We start from the raw sequence: 23,083 nt of genomic DNA on the forward strand, positions 1-23,083 counted from the left end.
TGCGACGACGCCGCGGCCTCCCGCCCGCGCCCGCTCGCTCCCGCGGCCCTCGCTCGCCTCGCGCCGGCAGTTTTGGGCCTACACCTCCCCTCCCCCCGCCAGCCACCAAAGACTTGACCACGTAACGAGCCCAACTCCCCCGAACGCCGCTCGCCGCTCGCCATGGATGCCGGTGTGACTGAAAGTGGACTAAATGTGACTCTCACCATTCGGCTGCTTATGCACGGAAAAGAAGTAGGAAGCATCATTGGGAAGAAAGGGGAGTCGGTTAAGAGGATCCGCGAGGAGAGTGGCGCGCGGATCAACATCTCGGAGGGGAATTGTCCGGAGAGAATCATCACTCTGACCGGCCCTACCAATGCCATCTTTAAGGCCTTCGCTATGATCATCGACAAGCTGGAAGAAGATATTAACAGCTCCATGACCAACAGCACGGCGGCCAGCAGGCCCCCGGTCACCCTGAGGCTGGTCGTGCCGGCCACCCAGTGCGGCTCCCTGATTGGGAAAGGCGGGTGTAAGATCAAAGAGATCCGCGAGAGCACGGGGGCCCAGGTCCAGGTGGCGGGGGATATGCTGCCCAACTCCACCGAGCGGGCCATCACCATTGCTGGCGTGCCGCAGTCTGTCACCGAGTGTGTCAAGCAGATCTGCCTGGTCATGCTGGAGACGCTCTCCCAGTCTCCGCAAGGGAGAGTCATGACCATTCCGTACCAGCCCATGCCGGCCAGCTCTCCAGTTATCTGTGCGGGCGGCCAAGATCGGTGCAGCGACGCTGCGGGCTACCCACATGCCACCCATGACCTGGAGGGACCACCTCTAGATGCCTACTCGATTCAAGGACAACACACCATTTCTCCGCTCGATCTGGCCAAGCTGAACCAGGTGGCAAGACAACAGTCTCACTTTGCCATGATGCACGGCGGGACCGGATTCGCCGGAATTGACTCCAGCTCTCCAGAGGTGAAAGGCTATTGGGCAAGTTTGGATGCATCTACTCAAACGACCCATGAACTCACCATTCCAAATAACTTAATTGGCTGCATAATCGGGCGCCAAGGCGCCAACATTAATGAGATTCGCCAGATGTCCGGGGCCCAGATTAAAATTGCCAATCCAGTGGAAGGCTCTTCTGGTAGGCAGGTTACTATCACTGGTTCTGCTGCCAGTATTAGTCTGGCCCAATATCTAATCAATGCCAGGCTTTCCTCTGAGAAGGGCATGGGGTGCAGCTAGAACAGTGTAGGTTCACTTATAACCCCTTTCTGCTGTTTTCCCATGATCCAACTGTGTAATTTCTGGTCAGTGATTCCAGGTTTTAAATAATTTGTAAGTGTTCAGTTTCTACACAACTTTATCATCCGCTAAGAATTTAAAAATCACATTCTCTGTTCAGCTGTTAATGCTGGGATCCATATTTAGTTTTATAAGCTTTTCCCTGTTTTTAGTTTTGGGTTTTTGGCTCATGAATTTTATTTCTGTTTGTCGATAAGAAATGTAAGAGTGGAATGTTAATAAATTTCAGTTTAGTTCTGTAATGTCAAGAATTTAAGAATTAAAAAATGGATTGGTTAAAAAATGCTTCATATTTGAAAAAGCTGGGAACTACTATCTTGAACTCTTTGTTGGTGCTTTTTTTCTCTTCCCTTTTAGCGTTAGGCCTTTGTAGGAAGAAGGGTGGGCCCATCCTTGGTGATCTCTCTAGCCCTTTTCACCTATTGGTAAGATTCCATTCCCTTTCTGTCCCAACAAAGGAACATGGCAGGCTGGGCCTGCTTTGGGATATTTGCAGAGACAGAGGGACTCTCCCGGAGAGTGACATCCCTCCAGCCAAGTTCCAGAGAGAGGCCTCTGCCCATTTCTCTGGTAGAAAACCTGGGTTTTCTATGAAAAGATAGGGCCATTCGGTAAACTCTAATGAATGGCAGTGTGTCCTCCCCTCTTGCCAGCCCCACCCCCCACCCCAATCTCACTGGGAAAACTCTTAGCCAGGAACAAAAAAATGTTCTGAGGTGGGAGGAGTGGGGTGGGGGTGGGGACCTAGAGAAGAGGTGGGGGAGGGAAAGGGGCCGACTGGGGCTGAAGGGAGGGGCTGGGGCGGGAGGGAAAGGGGCAAGCCTGGGTTTGAAGATTTGGAAGAGAGCAGGGGTGGTGGTAGGGACTGAGGGGTCTTGGGCACCAGGACAGAATGGGGGTGGTACCAGCGGGGTGCACGTGTGGAGCATGCACCTGTGGCAAGCAGCCTGTCAGAGGATGTTATTACACCTGCCAAGTGGCGTATCCAGAAACAAAAGAGCCCCAGCTTCTAACTCTTCAGCTGTATGCACTGTTAGAGAAATCATACCAGGAAATAATCCTGCCTAAATGGGGCAACCCTCACAGGCAGTATTGTAGACAGATCCACCGACTATAGGCAAAGAATGATGTAAAAATGCAAATTGCTGGGTCCTACCCCCCACTCCCCAAATCTAATCAAAAGACTGCATTTTTAACAAAACCCCGAAAGGTGGTTCTTAGATTCGAGTGCCACTGATTCTCTTCACCGGTGTATTAGGAAGATCTTGCTGTGAAGGCCTAGTAGTCTTTTGTCCATACCAGCCAGTAGCATCAGGCTGGGCCTTAAGAATTTTTTCTACCATTAGGCCAAGACACACTAGAAACAGCAATATAAAACAGTGAACGATTAGGTGCCAAAGTGCTTAGTTCAAATCCCTGGCACTGGGAGATCACTAACAGCAAAGAGAAATTCCTGTGGGAGGGGAGTATTCCACACAATATTTGTCGAGGCTTATTCTCTACAGGATATCTGCTCTTTTTTCTAAGGTACAGATCTGGTTCCAAGAGTCCCTGGAGGTAAGATTGGGGCCTACCATGCACTTTATACCCACTGTGGAGTCAGGCAGTCACTGAAGGGAACCCACATTCTGGAGTTAAACTGGAGTTCAAATTTGAGTTCTGCCTCTTGTGGCCTTGGGCAAATTAGTTAACCTCTGTATAAAATAGAGGTGTTAAAAGTACACATCTCTTTGGCTTATAAATATAAATGAGAGCATGTATGGAAAGCCCAACAATGCTTACACCATAGTAAACTTCAATATACTTCAGATTGCAAAAAACCAAAGGTCCATTTCTGTTCAGAGTATCTCTGGACAGAACAGACATTGACAAGTTAGAGAACAAGCCAGTGTGTACTAAATGACAAGCCAAGAGAAGACTATTGGACTGGGGGACCAGGACAGGAAAGGGAAGACCTAGTGAAGACCCGGAAATGCGTTCATTGTCCTCTAGAGATAATGAGCACAGACCATGTTTTTTTTAGAGAGTAAGGTGGGAGTGGATAATTAAATTGAACCCTCAAACCCAGGCCAAATGGTTTTTGAGGAGTCTCTAAAATTTGTTGGGTGAAGTAGTTCAAATGCCAGATAAAAATTAGGCCTTAAATTTCCCTGAACCGTTTCCCCCTTGCATCCATTCAAAGGCAAATCTGGCAATAATTTGTAAAATGAGTTAAACTGCAAGGCACAGAATGAATGGCCACTTAGATGGACAGAACAGCAGTTAGAAAACCTCAAGTAGACTCTAATGTAGGTTGGGAAGTGGCATCAATAGGAATGCAGGTAGAAAGGAGCCAATGCAAGGGAGATTGAAACCTTGAGGATCGGAGACAAACTGAAAGCGAGCTACATGGAGACAGGATAACGTGGAAGATTGTGCTTTGGGTAATTGAACAAGTCTACTGTTCACCATGGTATTTCTAGTGCCTGTCACCATAACATATTTGCAGTGTTTGTAGAATGAATATAGAAGAAGTAGCCAGTGAAGAAGTAGTCAAAGCAGCAGGAGAAAAACCAAGAGAGTGCCCTTGAGAGGAGTCAAGGAGGAAAGTTTCAAGGCTGATGAAAGATAATAATGCTACAGAGATTTAATAGATTTAATTGAACATTTACTTTGTGCAAAATGCTTTGAACTAAAACTTGATGTTTTGGTACCAATGGAAGATGTATAATAGCTAATTATAGTTAGAGCATGGTATGTGATAAAGAGACGGAAAAGGAATAGAGGAAGCCACAAAATCATTTGAAACTAAAACAGCCTTGAATGCCATAAAAAAGGGTTTGAGCTTCATCCTGAAAAGTAGTGAGCCCCAAATATTCTTTAAGTGTATTCCTTCAGTAAAGTCTTTATTATATACACTACTACATGTTTACTTTTTAAAAATTTTTTTAATGTTTATTTTTGAGAGGGCGTGAGCAGGGGAAGGGCAGAGAGAGAAGGATACACAGAATCTGAAGCAAGCTCCAGTTTCTGAGCTGTCAGCACAGAGCCTAACGCAGGGCTCGAACTCACAAATGGCAAGATCATGACCTGTGCCAGAGTCATGGAGTCAACCGACTGAGCCACCCAGCCACCCCCACATGTTTATTTCTAAATTACTATATGCATATTAGTCGTGCTTATTTATAAACTTAATACAAGCATAATTCTAAATGTTGTGTAGTTAGAAAACAAAAATTTTAAATAATAACAGTTTAGGTAGGGGCACCTGGGTGGTTCAGTAGGTTAAGCGTCCAACTTCTGCTCAGGTCATGATCTCGCTGTCTGTGAGTTTGAGCCTCGTGTCAGGCTCTGTGCTGACAGCTCAGAACCTGGAGCCTGCTTCAGATTCTGTGTCTCCCCCTCTCTCTGCCCCTCCCATGTTCATACTCTGTCTCTGTCTCTCAATAACAAATAAACATTAAAAAATTTTTTTTAAAGTTCAGGTAAACAAATTGAAATCTAATTTCTAATCAATTTTTGTGGCTTTTTAAAAAATTTTTTTTCATTTGTAGAGACCACTTCAAGGAGATACTAAGGAAGACACTTCCAACATCATGGGTATCCTTGGGGAGCAGAATTTCAAAAAAGTGATGGGAGGAAGGCAGATTACACCAGGAGAGGAGGGGCTGGTGGTAGGGAAGTGGAGACAGGAGTGTAGATCGCTCAAATGCTTGAGGGTGCAAAAGAGAAAGAGAATTAGGACAATAACTTGAGTCAGGGAGGATTGGGGAAAACATTTGGGGAGGGGGTGTTGTTTTTGAAAGGAGCTTCACTAAAAGCAGATAATAAGGAACCAATAGGAAGCTGAAAATAAAAGCTAGGTAAGAAAGGACAAGGCCACTTGGTTGACTTGGTCAGAGTGTACAGCTCTTGATCTCGGGATCATGAGTTCAAGCCCCACATTGGGTATAGAGATTACTCAAATAAATAAAACTTTTAAAGAGGGTCTTGGAGCAATTAATATCAGGTGCCAGGCCAGTTTGACTGTTAGAATTTAATTCACTTTTTCCCTTTCCTATCAGACTTGGAGTTCAGGACTCTTTTCTCTTTGGGGCAGCTTGAGCATGTCCCATCCCCTTCTGGACTGAGGACTGGAAATCAATAAGCCCCCTCTGCAGTTGCTGTGTTTTTTGCTGCAGCCCTATTCCTACCACCAACTGTTAGGCCACAACCACTACCACAGTCAAAAGGACTGAACAGGTCAACAAGCACCTGTTGTGTCATAGCCACAGGAGTTGTCCGGTGTTTAGAACGCTGGGTTTCCCAATCCCCAGTCCCCTCCCTTGTCCCACTCAACATACACACATGTGCACCACCACCAGGTACCCGACCCCAGCCAGCAGTTTAGGCGATGAATCACCGTTCTTGGGTTCACCTGGAGAGCAGCTACTTATTCTTTGTCACCTGGACAGGAACAGTGTTTGCTAAGGGCTTGAGGTTTGTGAGTTGAACACACCTTGCCCCTGCTATTCCTGGCTACCCTTAGTAGTGAACCACATACTGTCCAGCATCGCTGGGCCTGTCACCTCCTGCCAATGAGACAGCCCCTAGCCAGACATATAAATAGGCAGTCACCACCAGAGAAGCCGTCCATTGCCAAGTCCTCTGGCCACCTTGCCTGGCCTGGCCACCTGAGGGGCCTTCCTAAAATTCCAGTCTGACCACATCACTCCCTACTTAAAGCCATCAAGTCCCTCCTCCACCCATGGTCTACAAAAAAAAATCCTAACTCCTCAGCATAGCTAATAGACCCTTCAGGACCTGTTCCCACCAGCCTTACCAGTGTGAGGCCTACCAGTCTCCTGTCTGTGCCTTCAGCTTCCTGTAGAGAATGACTGGTCATTCTCCAAAGTCACTCTGTTTGGGCATCCCTGCACCTGGGAAATAATGGTTTCTTCATAATTCTAACCTCGGCTGTCCTCTTTCTTACCTGCCTGGGGTGGTGGGACACCTAACTGGAGCTCCTGCTCTTGAGCATCAACATTCTAAAAGGAAAATTACACTGCTAAAGATTGGGAGAGCTGAGTTCTAGTCCTGGCTTCGGCATCAACTCCCTGGATGATATTGGACAAGTTTTATGGGTCTTTCTGGGTCTTAGTCTTCCATCTGGGAAGAATGAATAAGATGATATCCACAGTGCTCTCGCTGCCTTGGAAAATAATACTGCCTTTGTGGGCACCCATCCCTGCTTTTGCCTCCTGCCACAGGGCTGACTTCTTACACACAGACCTTCTGTAAACACTCCAAGAGAGAAAAACCGAAGTTAACAACAAAAAAACTGCCTGCAACAAGCCCCAGCTTGGCATTTTGGGTCACCATTTGTGGGAGATTGATTAAAGAGGATGCAGGAAGGAAGGAACTACCAGGACGGTGTGCTCTGAATATCCCAGAAAGTGCTGTTACCTTTAGACATACTGGGAAGAGGAAAAGACAGTAGAGGGGAAGGCAAAGGGCACACACAAGAGAAGGCTACATATAGGTAGGGTTAGTCCCCTAGGCAGACCCAAGCTCCCTTCTCTTTTTCCCTGCTCTCAAGCCCTAAGAATAAGGGCACTGTGAGGGGGCCCTGGCTGCTGACTGCCTCCTGGACCCAAGTTCACTAAAGTAAGGAGACTGTGACTATAGCTGTTCCCTTTCTCCCAGCAGCAGATTAGCACTCGAGACACCTGCCCCCAGGCTAAGTACACCTTGGTGAGGAGCTAAGGCAGGCAACGGTACTTTAGTGACACCAAACACACTAACTACCCCGTTAGTGATTCCTGGGTGGTGAAGACATAAAATTATTTATCCCCTGAGCAGTTCAAACATAGTGAACAGACATACTTTCTTAAACCTTACCTCTATGTGGGTGAAAACCTGTGCCTTCATTTGTTAGTTCACCTCTACTTCAAAAAGCATTTTCTAGGGGCACCTGTGTGCCTCAGTCGGTTAAGCATCCAACTTCGGCTCAGGTCATGATCTCACGGTTCACGGGTTCCAGCCCTGCATTGGGCTCTGTGCTGACAGCTAGCTCAGAGCCTGGGGGCTGTCTTCAGATTCCGTGTCTCCCTCTCTCTGACCCTCCCCTGCTCATGCTGTCTCTCTTTCTCTCTCAAAAATAAAACATTAGGGGCGCCTGGGTGGCTCAGTCGGGTAAGCCTCCGACTTCGGCTCAGGTCAGATCTCACATTCGTGGGTTCGAGCCCCGCGTCGGGCTCTGTGCTGACAGCTAGCTCAGAGCCTGGAGCCTGCATCTGGTTCTGTGTCTCCTTCTCTCTCTGCTCCTCCCCCTCTCATGCTCTGTCTCTCTCTGTATCAAAAATAAATAAAACATTTAAAAAAATTAAAAAAAAACATTAAAAAAATTTAAAAAAATTTTCTAGGGACACTGGCTCATTTGGAAGAGCATGTGACTCTTGATCTCAGGTTGTAAGTTTGAACCTCATGTTGGCTGTAGAGATGACTAAAAAATAAACTTAAAAAAAGCATTTTCTACTGTGTGTCAGAAACACACATTTATTTAAACTAAAAGATAAAATAAATATCAGAGGCACATGGTGGCTCAGTCAGTTGAGCATCTGACTCTTGATTTTGGCTCAGGTCATGATCTTGGGGTTGTGGGATCGAGCCCCGCATCTGGCTCTGCACAGAGCTTGCTTGGGATTCTTTCTCTCTCTCCCCGCACCCCCCGTTCTCCCCCCTCTTCGCTTCCCTTGCTTGCACTCGCACATGCATGTATTCTCTTTCTCTTTCAAAATAAATAAAGATTTTTATTTATTTTTTTAATTTTTTAATGTTTTATTTATTTTTGATACAGAGAGAGACAGAGCATGAGAGGGGGAGGGGAAGAGAGAGAAGGAGACACAGAACCGGAAGCAGGCTCCAGGCTCTGAGCTAGCTGTCAGCACCGAGCCTGACGCGGGGCTCGAACCCACGAACGTGAGATCTGACCTGAGCTGAAGTCGGAGTCTTAGCCGACTGAGCCACCCAGGCGCCCCAAATAAAGATTTTTAAATATAATAAAAATAATTTAAAAATAGAAAAAATAAAATCCCCTTCTAAATAATTAATTAATTAAATAATTAAACATTTAAAAGCATTTTCAGGGCTTGTTCAGTATGCCCTTAAAAGAAGCTTCTCTCACTGACTCCTGACTTTAGTGAGGCTAAATGTAGTCATTCCCCATACTGGTATCCGAGCCACACCAAGCAACCTCTCCAGGACAGGCTAACATGTATGAAAAGCTTACTATATGCAAAGTGCTGCTCTAAGCACTTTAAATGAATTAACTCTGAATCCACAAGGCCCTTGTACAGTAGATATTTTGATGCCATTTAACCAGTGAGGAAATAGTCACACATCAATTAGGTGATCTGTCCAACATTACAGAGCTAGTCAGTGGCACAGCCAGTATTAAAACACAGGCACTGTAGCTCCCAAGCTGCTTTCTTAATCACTATTCTGGACTGTCCCACCAGGCCAGAAAAACTGCCCCTGGGAGGGTCTAAATGGACAGATAGTCTGCACATTAATTCATCTTTGATAACTTTATTGCCCAATTTTCCAATTAAGATGGCAAAACATTTTCATAGAGTGTACATGAGTATGTAATACATAGGAAAATCTATACTGTTATCCATGTATGTAATACATATGAAAATCTATGATGTTAATATCCTCTATTAGTTTTATATACTAGTCTTTTATTTATTTATTTTATTTTATTTTATTTTATTTTTTTAGAAAGAGCACGAATGCAGGGAAGGAACACAGAGAGAGAAAAAGAGAATCCTAAGAAGGTTCGGCACTGTCAGCACAGAGCCAGACTTGGGGCTTGATCTCATGACACTGAGATCATGATCTGAGGCAAAATCAAGAATCAGATGTTTAAACAACTGAGCTACTCAGGCTCTATACTACTTTTTAAAGTAGCATATAGGGGCACCTGGGTGGCTTAGTCAGTTAAGCATCTGGCTTCAGCTCAGGTCATGATCTCACAGTTCCTGGGTTGGAGCCCTGCATCGGGCTCTGTGCGACATCTAGCACAGAGCCTGGACCCTGCTTTGGATTCTGTATCTCCCTCTCTCTCTGATCCTCCCCTGCTCACGCTGTCTCTCTCTGTCTCTCAAAATAAATAAAAAAAAATTTTTTAAATTAAAAAAATAAAGTAGCATATATATGCTACTGTTTTTTATTTTTATTTATTTATTTTGTGTGTGTGTTCAAAGTTTATTTCAAGTCACAGAAAATATACAAACTAAGACAACAGAATGAACTGATTTTGTTCTGATAGAAGGTGATGGGAATCCTCCACCTGGCACCAATTTAAGTCATTCAAGGGTTAGGATGCTGAAGTCATCTTTTTGCAACACTTCAACAAACTTACAGAATTAACTTCCAAATTTGCTGCCAGGTATTTTTTGAAAACGTTTCAAGGTGCTCCAGTGGATTTCTGTATTTGTTTCTTTAAGATCAGAATACTCTGCCTCTGCTCAGGAGGCAGCATGGCGATCTGGTCTGCAGTCAGTTGAAGAACCTGCTTGATCAAAGCAGCCTTCTCGTGGTCCTGTGGGGTGACCCGGGTTCTGGCCAGGACTAAAGCCCCCAGGCTGACCTCCTCCCTGAATGCTTGCTCCTTGCATGCCTGCTCCCTGCATAACAGGGACTTGTCTGGATGGATCCCTGGGGGCCAACTGCCCCCATGTTAATTGGACTGGAACCTTGGATTCCAGTAGGTATAGGACCTCTAGGACCAGGGACTGGGCCCCTTGTATCCATATTTCCGGCCTCTATCCCTCTGACTTCCATTGCATGGGCCTCCATTGCTGGGGCCTCCATAGCACGGCCCTCCAATCTTCTGGCGTCTAATCCTCTAGCCTCTGCTACTCTTTTTTTTAAGTGGGATCATACTTTACACAGTGATTTGTCTGGTATTTTTCTTTTAATTAAATTGAGATATCATTTAGATACCATAAAATCCACCATTTTAAAGTGTGAATTAGTGGTTTTAGTGTATTCACAAGTTGTGCAATCATCACCACAGTCTCATGCCAGACATTATTATCACCTCAAAAAGAAACCCATACCCATTACCGGTCACTCCTCATTCCTCATCCACTCCATCCAACCCCATCCCTGGCAACCAATAATCTACTTCCTGACTGTATGGATTTAGTTGTCTAGATATCATATAAACAGAACTATACAACATGTGACCTTTTGTGCCTAGCTTCTTTCACTTTAGCATGTTTTCAAGGTTCCTCCATGTTGTAACATATATGAGTACTTCGTTCCTTTTTTTGGCTGAATATAGTCCATTGTATAACTATACCACACATTTTGTTTATCCATTCATCAGCTGATACACATTTAGATTGTTTCCACTTTTTGGTTATTATGAATAATGCTATTATGAACATTTACGTACAAATCTGTGTGTGGACATATATTTTCATTTTTCTTGGGTATATACCTAGAAGCAGAGTAGCTGGGTCAAATGGTAACTTTATGTTTAACTTTTGAGGAACGGCCAGACTGTTTTCTATAATGGGTACACCATTTTTTATTCCCAAGAGCTGAGTATGAAACTTCCAATTATTCTACGTTCTTGATAATGCTTTTACTTATTTATTTTTTGGTAGTTATACAAGTGGGCATGTGAAGTAGGACCTCATTCTGGTTTTGATTTGCATTTCCCTTATGATTTGCATTTCATTCATTGAGCATCTTGTGCTTATCAATCATTTAGATATCTTCTTTGGAGATACATCTATTTTTTTTTTTTAAGAGAAAGAGAGACAAAGAGTGAGCAGGGGAGAAGCAGAGAGAGAGGATGACACAGAATCCAAAGCAGGTGCGGACAGCTCAGAGCCTGATATGGGGCTCAAACCCACAAGCCGTAAGATCATGACCTGAGCTGAAGTCAGATGCTCAACTGATGGAGCAACCCAGGCGCCCCTGGAGATCCATCTATTAAAATATTCTGGGGTCGCCTGCGTGGCTCAGTTGGTTAAGTGTCTGGCTTTGGCTCAGATCATGATCTCATGGTTCATGGGTTTGAGCCCCACATCAGCCTCTGTGCAGACAGCTTGGAGCCTGGAGCCTGGTTCAAATTCTGTGTCTCCTTCTCTGTTTGCCCCTCCCCCTCTCATGCTATGTCTCTGTCTTTTATAAATAAATAAACATTAAAAAAACTTTTTTAATAAAATAAAATAATCTGTCCACTTTAAAAATTGGATTATTTGTCTTCTTTGAATTGTAAGGGTACTTTATGGGGGCACCTGGGTGGCTCAGACGGGGTTAAGTGTCCAACTTTTGCTCAGGTAATGATCTATCGGGTCCCTGTTTGCTCGCTCTCTCTCTCTCTCTCTCTCTCTCTCAAAAACAAATAAACATAAAAAAAGAGTACTTTATGTATTTTATATATTAGATTCCTTTTTTTAATGTTTATTTTCGAGAGAGGAGAAAGCACACAAGCAGGGGAAGGGCAGAGGAAACGTAGATGGAGGATCTGAAGCAGGCTCTGTGCTCAAACCCATGAACCATGAGATCACAACCTGAGCTGAAATCAGCCGCTTAACTGACTGAGGTATCCAGGTGCCCCTGTATACTGGATTCTTATTTGATAGATGATTGCAAATATTCTTTTTCCCATTCTGTGGATTGTCTCTTAACTTTCTTTCTTTTTTTTTTAACAGAATTTTTTAAAGCTAATTTATTTTTTTTGTAATCTCTACACCGAACATGGGTCCTCTAATTTAATTTCCTACCAGCAGTGCGTGAATGTGCTTGCTTGGCCTAGGAAGATATCAGGAGGAACCCAGTTAACATTTTTTGTTTATTTATTTTTAAGAGAGAGACAGAGAGACAGAGCACGAGACGGGGAGAGGCAGAGAGAGAGAGAGGGAGACCCAGAATCCAAAGCAGGCTCCAGGCTCTGAGCTGTCAGCACAGAGCCCCATGACATGGGCCTTGAACTCACAAATCTGGGGATCATGATCTCACCTGAAGTTGGACGCTCAACCAACTGAGCCACCCAGATGACCCTCGATTAGCATTTTTATAGTATTAACACAGTCTTCCTATTTTTGTTCTATTGATTATTGGGGTATTACACAATGAGAGTGAAATCACATTTGGGCCAGAATGAAGATCATTGATGTCACAATCCCAGGACACTTCCCAACCAAATGTCCTTGGGAGAAAACTGCTAACCCAGAACAAGATGACAATGGTGGGGTTTTTTTGTTTGTTTCAGGGGAGGTGGGTCTCACCTGCTCTAATGGTTAGAGACTTATGAGTGTCTAATTCTAATCAGGAGAGGAGACAACCCATGTGGGTGGGCCCCCTGGCCACATGCCAACATTGTGCTGCCCAGCAGGGGGCTGTCTCATCGTATCCTGAGGTGGGGCCAATTTATACCCAAATTTAGCAAGGGATTTGGGTTTCCAAGAAGTTAAAGCTTTATTAGGGGACAATAGCCTAAGCACTCATGACCCATTTCTTAGGAAGAGACATTTTAAAATAAGAAAAGGAAACTAGAACTTAACAGTCTGACAGGATATTCTAGCTAACCACAAATTTACAGAATTATAGTTTAGCTACAGAGATCTTCTTTCACAACTTTTCTCAGATCTCTCCAGTAAATGCTACTTTTAATAGCTTGACTGCTCTCTGAAAAAACTAATCAGAAACCATTACAAGGTGGATTTTGTGCAAAAAGTGACTAGGCCCCATTAGCTGGGATTTTCTCAATATTGTTTGCTGCATTCTTGACCACACTAGAGATTTTTCTTTGCCAGTCTGGCAAGTGAAAAAAAAAAAAGGTATAGCACTGTGTTACTTTTCATTCCTTAGATTACTAGTGAGTAAAATAAAATATGTTTCTCAGCCATTTGCACTTCTCCTTTGGTGAATTACCTATTAACAACATCTTTTTCACCTTTTTCTATTGATGTATTCATATTTTTCTTATTGAAAAATAAGGCTTCATTATGTAGTAAAATATTAACCCTTCATCAGATATGCTGTATTTTTTTCTTAATGTGCCAGTTTCAGTTTAACTTCTGCTTTGCAGAAATTTCTAATGACTAAGGAGCTAAATCTATCAATCTTTAACTTTATGGTTTCTGGCTTTAGCGTCATGCTTGGGAAGTCTTTCCCTCACTACAATAATTACTTTCAAAAATTGTCCTCTTTCTTCTAATATTTCATACTTTCATTTTTTTACATCTAAATCTAATCCATCTGAAATTTATTTTGGTATACACCATAGGAAAAGGTAATGATTCCCCCTCTCCCCAGACTGCTAGCTAGTTGTCCCAATGATATTTATTGAATAATCCAGGAATGACAAATATGTGGTCTGAGTGTAGTCTTCCCCTCCTGGGCCCCTGGAAGACATTTCTAATCAAACACAGAATCCCTGGCGAACCCTAGACTAGGCCTCACAGCCCTCCTCAAGCTTCAGGCAGCCACCTCTAACCTGTGAGATTTGGCATCAAGATGAAGCTTTGTGTCATTGCCTAGACTATTCAACTTTTTTCTCCATTGACGTGAGAGGCCTCATTAGATAATACATTCTTTTTTATTCTATACTTTCCTTTTATCAATGTGCCTGTCGTTTCCTGTGCCAGCGCTACCCTTGGTTGGTTATTGCATCTATGTACTAAATGGCAATAATAACTGGGAGCATAAGCCTTACTTCCCTTTCAACATTTTCTTGACTATTTTCTCTCATCTAAACTTCTGACTAGGGGCACCTGGGTGGCTCGGTCGGTTAAGCGTCCAACTTAGGCTCAGGTCATGATCTCACAGTTCGTGGGTTCGAGCTCCTTGTGGCGCTCTGTGCTGACAGCTAGCTCAGAGCCTGGAGCCTGTCTTCAGATTCTGTGTCTCCCTCTCTCTCTGACCCTCCCCTGCTCACCCTGTCTCTCTCTCTCTCTCTCTCTCAAAAATAAATAAATATTAAAATAAATAAATACACTTCTGACTCAATTTATTGCATCAAGGAACATCCAAAATAAATTAATTAAAATTTGTATTGTTTTCCAATCTAGATAGATAGCATTTCTTTCCATTTTTTAGGATTCCCTTTATGTCTGAGAATGGTTTTATCCTGAGAGGTCATCCACATTGCCAGTGAGTTTATCCCTAGGGATTTTATATTTGTCATGGCTATTCTAAATGGGATCTTTTTAAAAAATTATAAAATCTAACTTCTTATTACTAGAACATAAGCTGTACATAAGCAAAGACCAACATCTTTTGTTCATAACTGTAGCCCTAGAGCTTATGAAATGTTGCATCCATGTTGTAGGTTCTCAATAAAAGTTCTTAAATGAGTGAAGAAATAATGCCATAAAGCAATGCCACTTCTTAGTATGCCATTAATTTGTAACAGGGAACCTTGACAAAATCTTTAATCAACTCTGTTTTAAAAGCAATTCTCCAGGGGTGCCTGGGTGGCTCAGTTGGTTGAGCATCACAGATTTTGGCTCAAGTCATGATCTCATGGTTTGTGAGTTCAAGTCCCAAATTGGGCTGTCTCCCTCCCTCTCTGTCCCTCCCCTGCTCAGATTCTCTGTTTGCTCTCTCTTTGCCCCTATCCTGGTTGTGCTCTCTCTCTCTCTCTCTCTCAAAAATAAATCAACATTTAAAAAAGAAGTGATTTACGGTGCGTGGGTGGCTCAGTCGGTTAAGTGTCTGACTTTGGCTCAGGTCATGACCTTTTGGTTCATGGGTTCAAGCCCTGCATCGGGCTCTGTGCTGACCGCTAGCTCAGAACCTGGAGCCTGTTTTCAGAGTCTGTGTCTCCCTCTCTCTCTGACCCTCCCCTGATCATGCTGTCTCTCTCTCTCTCTCTCTCAAAAATAAATAAAAACATTTTAAAAAATATAAAATTTTAAAAAAAATGATTCTCTGGAATTTTCTATATCTGCAAATATTGATAATTGCCTCCTTTCAACAGGTATTGCTCTAATTTATTTTTCTCATGAGACTTGTTGAACTGAATAGATTCTTCTATTCAGATTTCTATCATTCTTTCAGAACAATGCTAAATAATAGTGATGGCAGCAGGCACCTTTTGATGTTCCTATCTTTTATGGTAATACTTTAGTGCTTTAGTGTGATTACTATAGGAAGAGCAAATTTGATGGGAAGAATATAAAGGTTCCATTTTGGACTTGCTCAGAGGGGTATTAGTGTGAAGATATCCAGCACACAGCTGGACATACAAGAAATCTGAGCTAGAGACAAAGATTTGAGAGTTAACATCAGGCGGTAGTTGAAGCCTTGGGATAAAGAAATTCGTATGGAGAGAAGGCCAAGGATAGAATTGGGAGACACAAAGCTCAAGGCTGAGCAGAGGAAGAGGAAACCATCCAAGAGATAAATGTTAATTAGTAAAGAGAAGAGTCACAGAGAACCAAAGATGAGTTTCAAGGGAGAAGAAATGATAAACACAGTCGAAAAATAAAGTGTGGGGGGGGGGCGGCGGGAAACAGGACAAGGATTTATTATCTAGGTCCCCAGTGACCTTAGTGAGTGTCAGGTGTGTCAGTGTTATGATGGAGCTAAAGTCACCTGCAGTGGATGGAGGAGAGGTGACAAAGTACAGGCTACTATAAGGACTCCTCCCAGAAGCATAGCAGGGAAGAGAAGCCAAGAGATGAGGTACTAAACTGACAGGGAGACAGAACTGAGGAAAGGATTTGGATTTTGCAAGCAGTAGTGACACGAAGTTATTTATAAGCAGAAAAGGAAAAGACAGTGAGAGAGACTGAAGGATTGGAGAAAGAGGAGGAAAATCTAACCAAGCAAAGAACAAAGGGTGTGGAAGGGATGGGCTTCTCTGTAGGGGCCCTATTAGTCTCCATCTCTGATTCTCTGAAGTAGGAGGGAAGGATGTAAGATGGGTGAGGGCTAGTGTCTCTAGAAAATTTCCAACCTCTGACTTTTCTCCGCCAGACTTGCAGTTAGGAGAGGGTAGCCCTGAGAGCAGGGGAAGTGTGGAATCACTGCCCTAGGGCTCTTCTGACTGGGGAGTCCTGAAGGGCTGTTGGGCAGAGTTTAGGGTTTTGGCTGAATCTGGAAATTATAAATATACCTTGTCAGAGTAAAGGCCTTAAGAGAGCCTAATATTTAATCCGTCTGATTTTCGTCCTGGCCATCAGGAACATAAAAAGCTGCCCCAGTGATTCTAATGTGCAACCATGATTGAGAATTGCTGAGGTCAAAAAAGTCAATTTGTGCGTAAGGAGGCTGAATCTCCACCCCTGGGTGGAAGGACCAGGAAAGGCTCTACTGTCTGGGTTCCTTTCGGGGGCTGTGGACATCCTCCCAATCAGAAAAGGATGAATTCCTGCCATGTTCTGCTCTTTGGTTAAGATCTGAATTATTCTCCAACCTCCTGCCTTAAGCTCAACAGCAGACAGCTTCCCTAACAGGGAGACCTAGCTACCCCCGAAATAGCCAGGTTCAAGGATGCGGCGGTAATTATGGCAAACAATACGCTTTTCCGCTTAGCAACCACGCCCTCGGCTGGGTTCACTGCGCGTGCGTGTGCCTGTGCGCGTGCGTGTGCCTGTTTTGGGCTGTCTTTTCAACTGAAAAACAAAAGCAACTCTGAGACTGTAGCGAAGGTTTAACCAGTGACCATGATGACTCATGCTGCTTAACTGTGAGGGCCACGGGGCTGCCACCCCCAGCGGGGAGGGGCCTGACTGGTTAGAGTCGCAGGTACAGCAGCTCCTGTGAACTTCCCGCCCTGCCCCTGGGCAGAGTGCCTTTTATTGTGTAAAAATTCAGACAAAATGTCACTTTCCTTTTATGGTCACAAATGTCCAGGTATCAGCAGGCAATCCGAAGCAAAGATGAGGCCAATACAACTTGCTAAGGCATAGGGATGTTCACACAGAGCTTGGGGTTTACAGTATTAGGCTAAAACCTATGGCCTTTTCCAGAATAGGCTCAGGTTGGAACAAGTGGCCTGGACAGAGTGTGGATGCCCCTGTGAGCAGGGGTCAGAAGAAGGGACCAGCCCAGAGGTGCACATTTAATGGAAACCTAAAACGTGCAGATTTGGGGACATGAAACCTGTACTGTCCAGCACGTAGCCTCTTGCCAGGAGCATGTGGCTGCTGAGCAAGTGAAATGTGGCTGGCCTGAATTATGATGTAAAATACCCACCAGATTTCAAAGACTTAGTATTGGGGGGGGGGGAAGCGGAGAATAACTCAGTAAAGTATTAAATAACTTAATACTTTATTACACTGACTACATGTTGCAATAATATTTGGATGTATGGAGCTAAGTAATCTTGTGTTATTAAAATTGATTTCATCTGTTTCATTTGTCTTTTTTAAAATATGACTGCTAGAAAATGTGTAATTATATCTGTGGCTTCCATGATGTTTCTGCTGGGCAGTGCTGCCCTATGCCCACCACAAATGAACTGTTACTAGACACTACTTTGCTCAAGGAAGCATGAAGGTATAAAGCCATATAATAATAATAATAATAATAGCTCCAGTTTTTACAAGGTTGAATACTTGCCAGGCACTTTGCACTGATTCCGTAATTTGCCCTAGGTAAGGAAGTAAGTCAGCATCCAGAACCTTCATTATTAACCTATTGGCCAAAATGCCTCCCTGGTGGCAAGATGTTGGTGTCTGGTTGGGGTGCATCACAGATACATGCCCTGATACAGTAAAGGAGCTGTCACATGACAGAGAACACCCAAGCTAAAAACCCACCCTCAGGAATACATACATTTTATTTTTATTTTATTTATTTTTTTTTAAGGAGGGAAGTTTTTTGCTTTTTGTGTTTATTTTTTTTTTTTATTTTTGATACAGAGAGACAGAGCATGAGAGGGGGAGGGGCAGAGAGAGAAGGAGACACAGAATCTGAAACAGGCTCCAGGCTCTGAGCTAGCTGTCAGCACAGAGCCTGATGCGGGGCTCGAACCCATGAATGTGAGATCTGACCTGAGCCAAAGCCGGAGGCTTAACCGACTGAGCCACCCAGGTGCCCCAGGAATACATACATTTAAAATGTTTTTTTAATGCCACTGAAATACACAGCAATCTATCTGCATTCTTTCCCAATTTCTTCTTTTTTTTTTAAGATTTTATTTTTAAGTGATCTCTACCACCAGTATAGGGCTCAAATTTACAACCCCAAGATCAAGAGTCACATGCTTTACCAACTAGCCAGGTACCCCTTTCTCAGTTTCTTTTACAAAGATTGTTGGGGCACCTGGGTGGCTCAGTCGGTTAAGCCTCTGGCTTCGGCTCAGGTCAGATCTCATGTTTGTGGGTTCGAGCCCCGCATCAGGCTCTGTGCTGACAGCTAGCTCAGAGCCTGGAGCCTGCTTCCGGTTCTGTGTCTTGTCTCCTTCTCTCTCTGCCCCTCCCCCTCTCATGCTCTGTCTCTCTCTGTATCAAAAATAAATAAAACATTAAAAAAAAAAAAAGATTGCCAAACTTTTTTGGCATGCTGGTCAGAGTATGCCAATCACTATCCCACTAGTGATTCTCAACATTGGCTGCCTAATGTAATCACCTTGCACTGGGGGAGGGGGGTATAAAAAATCCTGAGGTCTGGGACCTATCCCCCAGACATTCTGATGTAATTAGTCTGGTTTGGGAACTGGGCTTTGGGATTTCTAACAGCTGCCCTGGTGAATCACTGGAGTAAAGTCAACTTGTCTAGGGGTACCTGGGAGGTTCAGTTAGTTAAGCATCCAACTCTTGATCTTGGCTCAGGTCCTGTGTCTCAATGTTCTTGAGTTGGAGCCTGAGTCAGGCTTCATGCTGACAGCATGGAGCCTTCCTGGGATTCTTTCTCTCCCCTTCTTTGCTCTCCCCTACTTGTGTTTTCTTTCTTTCTCTCTCTCAAAATAAGTAACTAGTCTAATGGAGACTGGATTCTCCAACCCCAGACTCCCTCATTTGCCCTCTCCCAGTCCATTCTGCCCTTCTGACCATAAGGAGTTAAAGCTGTGCCAATGTTCCAAGCTCCTGACAAGGGGTGTGCCAGAGTGAATAGAGCTCACTACAAGGAAGGAAAGGGGACAGGGCCATAAGGTTTCTTAAAGGCTGAGCATTTTGACTAGGACTTTTTCTGGATTGCTGCATTTTAAAACTGTAGCTACTTTAGGGCACATTCTGTTTAGTTTTATTAATCTCTCAAGTTTTATTTATAAGCTTATACCCACATATACACATGTTAGTGGGATGAAAGCAGCCAGGGATTGTGGAAAGTACACTGGACATAAAGCCAAAAGCATTTGCAATGAGTAGTAAATAAACCCTAAAGATCACACAGTATGGTGAATACAGACAACAATATTGTATTATCATCAAAGTGAGAGACTAGAACTTAATGATTCCAACCACTAAAAAGAAAGGAAAATTACATATCATGATAGAGGTGCTAATTATCGCTACAATGGCAATATTACAATATATAAATGTATCAAATTAACATGTTATACACCTTAAATTTACACAATGCTATATATCAATTTTTTTTCAATTAAAAAAGAAAAGCCAAGAGCATCTGTCTCTAGGGCTGGTCAGCCACTTCTGAGATCTCAATTTCCCCATCTGTAAAATAGGTGGTTGGCCCCTTTCAGCATAGATATTCCAGGATTCTAGATTGAGGTCAGACTCTGCCCTGGATTTTGTGTCTGATACCACAGCCAGAGAACAGGGCTGGTTTCCTTGCTAGTGCCAGCCACAATGGAGACTTCACCTTTGAAATAGAAATTTCCATCTGCAGCTTCTTGGCAGATCTGCCTATCCTCATCCTCCCTACCCCACCCCCTCCTCGTGTAAATCAGCCTGGGGAATCAGACCTTGGGGAAACTTTGATCTCTTTATCTGAAGACACAAAGATCGCATTGCAAAGCTTGCTGCTGGTGTGGGAGGGTTAGGAATGCTCCACATTTTTCTAGCAAGTTTCATTCCTACTATATTCTCAGAGGAGGGACTTTCCTCCAGCAAGCCTGGGAGGAAACTGGCAATGGAATAAGGGGAAGAGCATGACTGGGTGGGAGTCATCTTTGAAAGGAAATACCAGCAAATTTTGATACGCAAAATTTTGAAAAATCCTTCATATCACAGTTGCTTAAAAAGAACCTGGGGCTGGGCTATGAACTTGGCTCCGTCACTGTGTGACTTTAAAAAGACGATTCATGTTTCCAAGTCACCAAGTGCAACAGGCCACTCATTCAGCCCCCAGTACCATTTTGTACCCCTCTAGCCTACCATCTGTCTGCATTGCTGCCCAAGCTCTCTCTTACATGCATGCATCTGACTGTGTTACTCCCTAGTCTAAGATCAGATTCCAGTTTCACAGCCTCCCTTACCTATAGAAAAATAAAATCTAAACTCTTCTCCATGTTACTTAAAGTCCTTCAAAATCTGGCCCCAGGCTACATTTTAATCTCATCATCTGCAGATATGTGCTTGTCTACTGCCCTCCAGCCCACTGAACCCCCTGCCCTATGGAGCAATTTGTCATGTTCATCTCTGGACAGGCATGAGCCCCACTGGGAAGGAGGTTAGCTTGGCCACCCTGGCTGTGTCTGTCCTCTAGCACCCATTCCAGATCCTAGGACACAGGCTCAGTAAAGATTTGCTGCCTGAATGACCACTAAATAGGCAAGCATGTACAGTAAGGCCCTTGATTGGGTGATTCCTAAATTCTCTTGTAGCACTAACTTCTGAGAACTGTTACCCTGCCCAGAGCTCAGAACTGCTTAGAACTTGACCCAGTTCATACTAACAGTCACTGTGGTTTTCAATCCAGAAAAATAGAGACAAGCGGTCTAACAAAGAGGTGGTGTTTTTTTGCTTGTTTGTTTGTTTTTTAACATTTATTTATTTTCCAGAGACAGAGAGACAGAGCATGAACAGGGGAGGAGCAGAGAGAGAGGGAGATACAGAAGCCAAAGCAGGCTTCAGGCTCAGAGCTGTCAGCCCAGAGCCTGATGTGGGGCTCGAACTCATAAACCCCTGAGCTGAAGTCAGGCTTCACTGACTGAGCCACCCAGGCACCCCTAACAAAGAGTTTTAAACTTTTTGTTTATTTTTAGTAAAGTTTTAGTAAAGAACACAAATTAAATTACAATGCAAGTAAGTATTTTAGATCACATTAAAAGACCATCTTCTAGTTGCACAACAATGCAAATAAAGTTAATGCCACTGAAGTGTACACTTAAAAAGGGTTAAGATGGGAAATTTTATGTTACATGTATCTTGCCACAATTTTTAAAAATGGACAATTCCAGTGGCACCTGGGTAGCTCAACTGGTTAAGCGTTTGACTCTGGGTTTTGGCTCAGGTCATGATTTCATAGTTTATAAGATCAAGCCCCGTGTCAGGCTCTATGCTGACAGCTCAAACCCTACCTGGGATTCTCTCTCTCCCTCTCTCTCTGCCCCTCCCTGACTTGTCCTTTCTCTCTCTCTCAAAATAAATAAATAAAAATTAAAAAAATAAAAATAATAAAGGACCATGCTGAATGTGCAGTTGCTATCACTATGCCCTTAGCCCTTTTGTCTAATGAGATTTTGAGGTGAATTAACGAAAACTCCTTTAAGTAGAAAAACTATTAAAACCCTTTATTGTTTTTTTTAAAGTTTATTTATTTATGTAGTAATCTCTACACCCAATATGGGGCTTGAACTCATGACTCAGAGAGCAAGAGTCACATACTCTGATGACTGGGCCAGCCAGGCAGCCAGGCCCCCTACAACCTTTTATTTATTTATTTTTTTGGAGAAAGGGGCACCTGGGTGGTTCAATCACTGGTTTAACGTCCAACTCTGGATTTTGGCTCAGGTTATTAACTAATAGTTTGTGGTGTTATGCCCAAGATTTCAATATCGTCCCCAAAAACCAGAGACCGCCAGAAAGACCGAGTCAAGCATGCAAAAGCAAAGGGCTTTATTACTATTAAAGGCTTATAAGCTCTGGCTCACAGACTTTACCAGCACAGTAGATCCGTGCTGAGAGCCCTGAACACAAGGCGGGGGGCAGGGCCTTTATGGGTTTAGGAAGGGGGAGTTACAGGAAATTGTGACACAGGTACAGGGGTCCAATCATTATCGCATAACATCATTGGCAGTAACTTTAACCATACACATTGTCCAGAGTGTCCATTACTTTTGGAGGGACCCAATCACAACATTTAGAGTGTTAACCAATTACAGAGTGGACCCAGGACCCAGGACCCTCACGTAGGGTGTAACTAGCCTTAAGCAATAAGTGATTATCTATAGCTTCCATTTCTAGGCCTGCCCTTAGAAATGTTAAGGGTGTTAGCTGGCCTTTCCTAATTGGGTGTTACAAGGGTGTCCCTCCTGCCTTGGGCAATGTGTGCCCTTTTATTGTCTAATGATTCTGAGAAACCGACACCTAGGCCTCCAAGGTCAAAGGGAAAACTTGAAACCTATCATGGAGTCAGTTTGATTCAGACCTGCATCCTTACCATGGGACTGAGCCCCACGTTGGGCTCTGTGCCGACGGCCCGGAGCCTACATGGGATTCTACCTCTCTCTCTCTGCTTCTCCCCTGCACACACGCACGCACGCACACATGCTCTCTCAAAATAAATAAATAAACACTTAAAAACATTTTTATGTTTACTTATTATTGAGACAGACAGAAACAGAGTGTGAGTGGGGGTTAGTCAGAGAGAGAGGGAGACACAGAATCTGAAGCAGTCTCCAAGCTCTGAGCTGTCAGCACAGAGCCCAATGTGGGGCTTGAACCCA

At 43.7% G+C, this 23,083-nt stretch overlaps 1 protein-coding gene across 1 annotated transcript; it reads left to right on the top strand.

Annotated features, from left to right (window-relative positions):
* The first annotated feature begins 23 nt into the window (after window positions 1-23).
* On the top strand, window positions 24-1,615 carry PCBP1 (poly(rC) binding protein 1). The gene has a single exon (XM_029936254.1). It carries the CDS (start codon window positions 163-165, stop codon window positions 1,231-1,233), a length of 1,071 nt encoding a protein of 356 aa, XP_029792114.1. The 5' UTR covers window positions 24-162; the 3' UTR covers window positions 1,234-1,615.
* The last annotated feature ends 21,468 nt before the right edge of the window (window positions 1,616-23,083 follow it).

Source organism: Suricata suricatta, chromosome 4 (assembly GCF_006229205.1).
Source record: "Suricata suricatta isolate VVHF042 chromosome 4, meerkat_22Aug2017_6uvM2_HiC, whole genome shotgun sequence".
Classification (NCBI taxonomy): Eukaryota; Metazoa; Chordata; class Mammalia; order Carnivora; family Herpestidae; genus Suricata; species Suricata suricatta.

Bases quoted from the DNA above. Each gene is read 5' to 3' on its own strand.
- PCBP1 (XM_029936254.1), top strand. From the start codon at position 163: ATGGATGCCGGTGTGACTGAAAGTGGACTAAATGTGACTCTCACCATT.